General features: G+C 47.7%; 1 protein-coding gene across 1 annotated transcript in view; it reads left to right on the forward strand.

Annotated features, from left to right (window-relative positions):
* Window positions 1-8,968, forward strand: part of HHATL (hedgehog acyltransferase-like) — a 32,929-nt gene that overhangs the window by 17,302 nt on the left and 6,659 nt on the right. The window contains exons 5-8 of the mRNA XM_018558640.1: window positions 3,427-3,645; window positions 4,821-4,992; window positions 8,035-8,179; window positions 8,397-8,432. Of these exons, the coding sequence (XP_018414142.1) occupies window positions 3,427-3,645; window positions 4,821-4,992; window positions 8,035-8,179; window positions 8,397-8,432 (572 nt within the window). The remainder of the gene's footprint in view (window positions 1-3,426; window positions 3,646-4,820; window positions 4,993-8,034; window positions 8,180-8,396; window positions 8,433-8,968) is intronic.

The following is an 8,968-nucleotide window of genomic DNA, read 5'->3' on the forward strand; positions in this document are numbered from 1 at the left end:
TGTTCTGCTCGGTACCTCCGAGGTACCGAGCAGAATAAAAAAAGAAGTGAAAAGAGTGAGAAACAAAATTTGCTAAATTAAGGTGACAGCTAGCTCCACCTAACTGTTTCCTATTGTCTGGAAACTGCCAGAGTCTTCAACAGGTCCCGGGCAATAAATAATAAATAACAACTGGGCGGAGCCGGCTGTGACATTGTTATTGTTTAATGACAGATCAGCGTCCATAGGTCATTTGGGGACGCTGATCTGTCATTACAACTGGGCGGGGCCAGACGTGTAAGAACGGCCGGCTCCGCCCAGCTGTCATTTGCGTGGAGATCTGTCGGCTTCGGCCGACCTTTCTCCATGCTTCCGCTGTTACTTCGGCTCAGTCGAGTCGAAGCATATGCGTTCGACTCGGCTGAGCCGCTCGGCTGCCTTCGAATAGGCACGAATGGAAATCTGTTTAACCTGAGCTGGCGCCCTTACCTGCTGCAGGACCTGCCGGCTTTCATATATGCAGAGAAGGGCGCCGGCGTCACGTAAGCGCCTGCCGTGGCAGCCTTATGTAGCGCCTGGAGTCCTTCCGCTGCATTTGCGAAAGCCGGCGGTTCCTGTAGGCGCCGCTGGTCCTGGAGCTGGAGGGTGCATTTTGTGCAGAAGTATCTTGACACAACACCGGGAAATAGGCAGGTTAGATACCTGCATGACGCCCCTCTATGAAGGGCACCTGTAGGCACGTATCTACTCTGCCTAATGGGAAATCCGGCCCTGAGTATAGGCTCAATGTATAAAGCTTTATCACCACGATAAGGATCTTTATTTTAGGCTGTTTGAGTGTAATTCAGCTGAAAATAACCGTCACTTTTTATAATAAAGCTGCTGATTCCGGTGTGTTAGCTTTGCCAATGTAGCCTATTGTCCCATGATGTCTGGGTGTGGCAACTGTCAGATGTGTGCACATTCAGTGACAGTTAGATCCGAGCCACTCATTAATAGCAATGGGAAAGGAGTGAGAGGGAGGGTAGGAAGGAATAAAGGATGCAGGGGGAGGGGAGGAAGGAATGGAGGGTGTAAAGAAAGATGGAAGGAGGAAGAGAAGACAGGGGAAGGAGGAAGTAGGGGGGGGGGGAAGAAGGAAGGAAGAGAGGGTGAAAGAAGGGAAGGAAGGAAGGAAGGAAGGAAGAGGGAGGGTAGAAGGGAAGGAAGGAAAGTTGAGAGGGAAGGAGAAAGAGAGGGGAAAAAGAACAAAGGAATATAGGTTGAAGGAAGGGAAGGCAAGGAGTAGGGGAGGAAAGGAAAAGGGAAGCAAGTAGGATAGGTAGGTAGAATGGAGAAAAAGGGAGGGAGATGGGGGAAGGATTGAAAGAGGGAAGGAAAAAGTGCAGGAAGGAAGGATGATAGGTAGAAAGGAATGGAAGGAGGTGGAGGAGGTTACTGAAGGGGGTAGGAAAGGGTGATAGGTAGGAAGGAAAGAATGGAGCAAAGGACTGGAGAGAGGGAGGGAGAAAGAGAGATGAAAAGAGGGGAAAGAATTGAAGGAGGAAGGAAAGAAGGAAGGAATGACAAAGGAAACAAAGAAAGAAGGTAGAGAAGGAAAGGAAGGAGGGAGGGAGGAAGGATGGAAGATAGGTAGTTAGAAAGCAGCGGAAGGAAGGGAGATAGGGAATAGAAGGTAGGAGGGAGGAGAAAAGGGATGTTAGGAAGTATGATTGGTAGGAAAAAAAGAGTGAGATGGGGCAGGGAAGGTAGGAAGGAAGGATTATAGGTAGTAAGAAAGGGAGGGAGATGGGGCAGGGAAGGTAGGAAGGAGGGAAGGAAGGGTGATAGGTAGGGAGGAAGGGAGGGAGATGGGGCAGGGAAGGAGGGAAGGAAGGGTGATAGGTAGGGAGGAAGGGAGGGAGATGGGGCAGGGAAGGTAGGAAGGAGGGAAGGAAGGGTGATAGGTAGGAAGCAAGGGAGGGAGATAGGGCAGGGAAGGGTCATAGGTAGGATGAAATGGAGGGAGATGGGGCAGGGAAGGTAAGAAGGAGGGAAGGAAGGATGAAAGGTAGGAAGAAAGGGAGGGAGATGGGGCAGGGAAGGTAGGAAGGAGGGAAGGAAGGATGATAGGTAGGGAGGAAGGATTGGGATGTTGAAGAATACCACCATATAAACCTAACTGATTCCAGTCCATGATATAACTGATTCCAGTCCATGATATAACTGATTCCAGTCCATGATATAACTGATTCCAGTCCGTGATATAACTGATTCCAGTCCGTGATATAACTGATTCCAGTCCGTGAGAAGGAAGGAAGGAAGAGGGAGGGTAGAAGGGAAGGAAGGAAAGTTGAGAGGGAAGGAGAAAGAGAGGGGAAAAAGAACAAAGGAATATAGGTTGAAGGAAGGGAAGGCAAGGAGTAGGGGAGGAAAGGAAAAGGGAAGCAAGTAGGATAGGTAGGTAGAATGGAGAAAAAGGGAGGGAGATGGGGGAAGGATTGAAAGAGGGAAGGAAAAAGTGCAGGAAGGAAGGATGATAGGTAGAAAGGAATGGAAGGAGGTGGAGGAGGTTACTGAAGGGGGTAGGAAAGGGTGATAGGTAGGAAGGAAAGAATGGAGCAAAGGACTGGAGAGAGGGAGGGAGAAAGAGAGATGAAAAGAGGGGAAAGAATTGAAGGAGGAAGGAAAGAAGGAAGGAATGACAAAGGAAACAAAGAAAGAAGGTAGAGAAGGAAAGGAAGGAGGGAGGGAGGAAGGATGGAAGATAGGTAGTTAGAAAGCAGCGGAAGGAAGGGAGATAGGGAATAGAAGGTAGGAGGGAGGAGAAAAGGGATGTTAGGAAGTATGATTGGTAGGAAAAAAAGAGTGAGATGGGGCAGGGAAGGTAGGAAGGAAGGATTATAGGTAGTAAGAAAGGGAGGGAGATGGGGCAGGGAAGGTAGGAAGGAGGGAAGGAAGGGTGATAGGTAGGGAGGAAGGGAGGGAGATGGGGCAGGGAAGGAGGGAAGGAAGGGTGATAGGTAGGGAGGAAGGGAGGGAGATGGGGCAGGGAAGGTAGGAAGGAGGGAAGGAAGGGTGATAGGTAGGAAGCAAGGGAGGGAGATAGGGCAGGGAAGGGTCATAGGTAGGATGAAATGGAGGGAGATGGGGCAGGGAAGGTAAGAAGGAGGGAAGGAAGGATGAAAGGTAGGAAGAAAGGGAGGGAGATGGGGCAGGGAAGGTAGGAAGGAGGGAAGGAAGGATGATAGGTAGGGAGGAAGGATTGGGATGTTGAAGAATACCACCATATAAACCTAACTGATTCCAGTCCATGATATAACTGATTCCAGTCCATGATATAACTGATTCCAGTCCATGATATAACTGATTCCAGTCCGTGATATAACTGATTCCAGTCCGTGATATAACTGATTCCAGTCCGTGGTGGTTGTCGCAGATGTTGGCTGACCGCCGTTCTGTGTTCTTTGCCTCCAGAGTGATTTTGTCCCGGGATCTTTCAGTCTACAAGACATCCTCTTCTATGGCGGTGCCGGATTCAGCATCCTGCGCTGTATGAGCTTCGCTCTGGAGACGTGTGACAGAAAGGAAGGATTCTACTCCCCCATCGACCTTCTCAAGTACAACTTCTACCTCCCGTTCTTCTTCTTTGGCCCAATTATGACTTTTGACCAGTTCTACCAGCAGGTGGGTCCCAGTCTCTTCCAGTTCCTCGGTGTCTGCTGGTAATCTCAGAGAGAGTCAGGAAATGGGCATTTGTAAAGCTGCGAATCTCTACTTCATAATAGTACAAACTTACCCCCTCAGAGATGGCTGTGTGTGCTGTTGTTCCCTTATATTTCTCTCCCTGTTTTAGGAGAATGTCAGTCTTATGGTGAAGCTGTAGGACCTGACACTGTGTCCGGGCTGCTGGTGGAAGCCTATTGTATTCTTGTATATATTCCTAACAGCTTCTTTGTTATAATGATGGATTTTGGATTGTCTGTTACCAGCACTGAGCTCAGGCAGGAGAAAGGACGGCATATATGGGGTGACACCAGCGGCATCCTGAGGCCGGGTGCCAACCGGAGCGGTTACCGGGTCACACCCCACCGTGACGTCACAGCGCGTGCACGTGACGTCACCACGATCTTATTGATACCTGCTGGGGGCCATCTTGGTGATGGACGCTGGCAGAGAGAGGAGGGGACAATCACTCGGCGGGATAAGGTATGCCCCCGGGTCCCCTCCTCTCTCCCGAAACTGTTGGGCGCACGGTCCATGACCGAGTGCCCGACTTTTCAGAGGGAGGGTGACACCAAAATGACTGACAATCATTTTGGTGTCACCCCTTAATTTGTATCACTCGGGTGCGGGCCGCACTCCCCTTGTGACGTTACTGGGTGACACTTTTTGTTCTGAAGGGGAGAGAATACAAGTAAAAAATGAAACATCAAGCAACAGTTTAAGAAGTCACAGAAATAAATAAAAAATAAATGTGCAGTCAGACAGACTTTGTACCATTTCTCATCGCCTTGCATCCACTTTTGTAGTTAAGCACAGGGAGTGTAAATATGACTGGGCAGTCCTACATAGGCATTAGACCCAGTGCATCCAGTAATCAGCACTCAGTAACTGGTCGGACATGTGATTGTGTGCGCAGAGCCAAACAGCCATTGGTGAAAGAGTTTCTCACTGTAGCCTCAGGCGAGAAGCCACGCATGCCAGGCATGGCCCCTATAGGTAATTTCCTATGTCAAGCCTCGACCATAGGTATTGGAGGATATTATTGATACATTGTTGAATTGAAGGAGAACACGAGACGTCTCTGTTCATGTATGGCCCCTGGTCTGTAATCTGACATTGGGTTGCTCGTGTCACAGGTGAACACCAAGGCGCTGACCCGCAGAGAGAACGACATGTGGAACATTCGAGTCCAGGCCGCAGTCCACGTGCTGGTCATACTTCTGGTGAACGTCTTCTTCCACTTCCTGTACATTCTCAGCATCCCCTCCGACCTGAAGTGTGTGAAGAAAATGTCAGACTGGTCGCTGGGTAAAGTATCACTTCCTGTCACCCGATACGTGGATACAACGGTTCTTCCTTCTCTGTCCAGTCAGCTGGGGCTGCAGTTGGTGAATTCCTTCTCAGTAAATCCTTTACTTACATAGGCGGCCATTGCTGACCCGCTTCTAAAAATGCTACTTACCCGGCTTGAAGCCCAATTCCAGGTTTTATATTGTTATGTCCCCTTCAAGGTATTTGTATTTCTGGCTGCCATTCCCATCTTCTGCCTGGAGCTGTCCCCTGCAGTGCATCTTCTCTGCCACTAGATGTCCTCAGTCTTCCAGGTGGAATAATGCCCAATGTAACTCTACCTGGAAGACCTAGGATAGATTGTGAGTGCAGAGTGTTATGTCCCTCCTTCTTAACATGCTAGTTGCCTGGCTTTCATTGATATTCAGTAGGTTATAGTACTATGAGACACTGACCTGGAACAAGCATGCAGCCAGCGAAGCCAGCTTTAAGTCCAACTCCAGGTTTAAATGACACCCTGAAGGTCTTTTTATGGCTGCCATTCCCATCTTCTGCCTGGAGCTGTCCCATGCAGTGCATCTTTTCTGCCACTAGATGTCCTCAGTCTTCCAGGTTGCATAATACCCAACATAACTCAATCTGGAAGACTGAGGATAGATTGTGAGTACAGGGTGGCATGGCCCTCCTTATAAACCTGCCTTGTTGCCTGGCTGTCATGGATATTCAGTAGGTTAAATACTATGAGACACTGACCTGGAACAAGCATGCAGCCAGCCAAGCCAGCTTTAAGTCCAACTCCAGGTTTAAATGACACCCTGAAGGTCTTTTTATGGCTGCCATTCCCATCTTCTGCCTGGAGCTGTCCCATGCAGTGCATCTTTTCTGCCACTAGATGTGAGTGCAGGGTGTCATGGCCCCAGACCTTAGAAATCCTTTGGCAGGTGAAAAAGCTCTCTCACAGTGTGCCTGGATTTAACAGTTTGGGAGGTCAGTACTCGATAGCTGTTTCTCTCAGGTGTTATGAAAGGCTGACACATGTTAAACAATACCCATCTTTGGAATGCACAGGAATGTACTTTACTGCTGGAGACCATCTTGGTGATGGACACCAGCAAAGAGAGGAGGGTCCGGTATGCCGATGGATTCCCCCCCTTGTGCAGCTGTCGAGCTCTTGGTCCATAACCGAGTGCCTGAATTTTAAGAGGGGGTGACACCCAAATGACTTTTAGTCATTTGGGTGTCACCAGGTGCAGACCGCACCCCCCTTGTGACACCACTGCCTTGCTGTCTTATATGGCTGTGTGACAAAAGACTGGTGAGGACACTTTCAAGAACCTGGCAATCTGGAGACTCCGTGTCACTGCCCCATCTCCTCCCTGCTCCCTTGGGCTTCTAACTGGCTACCATCACTCTGGTGACAACTGATTATTCTGTAATAGCACCATTGTGCATCCTCTAACCAATCAGTTTACAGGATATCCACTACCATTTTAAGGCTAAACATTCAGCGTAGGTGGAAAAAAGCGTTGAAATGAAATAAGAGGCAACACAGCAAACCTCGACAGGCAACAGTAGATATCTACACATATCAAATTAACAATAGAGGCAAAAACAAACATTCTTACTATATTTTCTTCTGTAATACCACATTATGGCCACTAGATGGAGATAAGTATTGATTTCCTATGCTCCTCAGCTCCATCTAGTGGCCATAATGTATTTATTTCCTGTGCTCCTCAGCTCCATCTAGTGCCCATAATGTAGTACAATACATACTTATCTCCTATACTCCTCAGCTCCATCTAGTGGCCATAATGTATTTATTTCCTGTGCTCCTCAGCTCCATCTAGTGCCCATAATGTAGTACAATACATACTTATCTCCTATACTCCTCAGCTCCATCTAGTGGCCATAATGTATTTATTTCCTGTGCTCCTCAGCTCCATCTAGTGCCCATAATGTAGTACAATACATACTTATCTCCTATACTCCTCAGCTCCATCTAGTGGCCATAATGTATTTATTTCCTGTGCTCCTCAGCTCCATCTAGTGCCCATAATGTAGTACAATACATACTTATCTCCTATACTCCTCAGCTCCATCTAGTGGCCATAATGTATTTATTTCCTGTGCTCCTCAGCTCCATCTAGTGCCCATAATGTAGTACAATACATACTTATCTCCTATACTCCTCAGCTCCATCTAGTGGCCATAATGTATTTATTTCCTGTGCTCCTCAGCTCCATCTAGTGCCCATAATGTAGTACAATACATACTTATCTCCTATACTCCTCAGCTCCATCTAGTGGCCATAATGTATTTATTTCCTGTGCTCCTCAGCTCCATCTAGTGCCCATAATGTAGTACAATACATACTTATCTCCTATACTCCTCAGCTCCATCTAGTGGCCATAATGTATTTATTTCCTGTGCTCCTCAGCTCCATCTAGTGCCCATAATGTAGTACAATACATACTTATCTCCTATACTCCTCAGCTCCATCTAGTGGCCATAATGTATTTATTTCCTGTGCTCCTCAGCTCCATCTAGTGCCCATAATGTAGTACAATACATACTTATCTCCTATACTCCTCAGCTCCATCTAGTGGCCATAATGTATTTATTTCCTGTGCTCCTCAGCTCCATCTAGTGCCCATAATGTAGTACAATACATACTTATCTCCTATACTCCTCAGCTCCATCTAGTGGCCATAATGCGGTATAATACACACTTATTTCCTGTGCTCCTCAGCTCCATCTAGTGCCCATAATGTAGTACAATACATACTTATCTCCTATACTCCTCAGCTCCATCTAGTGGCCAGAATGTGGTATCATCATTAGTATTGATTACGAGGAGCGCAGTAGAATTCTCTAATAGTATGGATTATTATATCTACACTCTGTTCCTCGGCTGTCATGTTTTAGCCGGTGAATGATATCTACAATACACAGAGTGTCACATTTATGTTATTTTTTCTTCATTCATTTACATTTTACATTATACCATGGCTGGCTTTTACACTTTATAATCGTGTGCCATGTTTCCCCCCCTGGCAGCGGGTCTGGCGTACTCCAACCTGGTATATGACTGGGTGAAAGCAGCTGTGATGTTCGGGGTGATCAATACCATCTCCAGACTGGACCACCTGGACCCACCGCAGCCCCCCAAATGTATCACCATGCTTTATGTCTTTGCTGAAACGTAAGTCAACACAATACTGGCCTGAGTGCCGTTATATATAATGTGCCTCGGGAGGAAATACAGGGGGCGTAGCTGTGTCAGGGCCCAGGAGGTGAGTAGAGGGCCCTCAATATGCCGCCTAGGTTTACAAAATTACATTTTATAAAGATTCTAAAAAATGTTTTCTTATTTCTTTTCCATTTCAAAAGTCTGATTATTGTTTCTTCTGCTGTTTCAGGCACTTCGACAGAGGAATTAACGACTGGCTGTGCAAGTGAGTACCATCGGGGTGACCTGTATGTCAGTGCGCCGTCTGTGTCCTTATTGGGTCTAGTCGCAGATATTGTGACTCCCCTCAGAAGCCACAAAAGTCAATTTCATTTTGTCTTTCCTGTAATGTAAAATGGTGAAATTTTGGCAAAATTTTCCTCCTTTTTCTCACCCGTCGTCTTGGATATTCCACCAGTGAGAAGTCCCAATCACAATTCCCAGCTCTGCTTCTGTCCACATGGATGCTTTGGGCGTTGGGTGTCTCAGCTCCCTGGACTTGGAAACGTAGTACAGAAATGGTGGGATCCCCTCATAATGGGCACAGCGGGTGTACAGACCCGGGAACTCAGCACAGGGAAGGTGGGAGCTCCTCATAATGGGCACAGCGGGTGTACAGACCCAGGAACTCAGCACAGGAATGGTGGTAGCCCCTCATAATGGGCACAGCGGGTGTACAGACCCGGGAACTCAGCACAGGGATGGTGGGGGCCCCTCATATTGGGCACAGCGGGTGTACAGACCCGGGAACTCAGCACAGGG

The sequence above is a fragment of the Nanorana parkeri genome, unplaced genomic scaffold, assembly GCF_000935625.1.
Source record: "Nanorana parkeri isolate BGI_ZX_2015 unplaced genomic scaffold, ASM93562v1 scaffold351, whole genome shotgun sequence".
NCBI lineage: Eukaryota > Metazoa > Chordata > Amphibia > Anura > Dicroglossidae > Nanorana > Nanorana parkeri.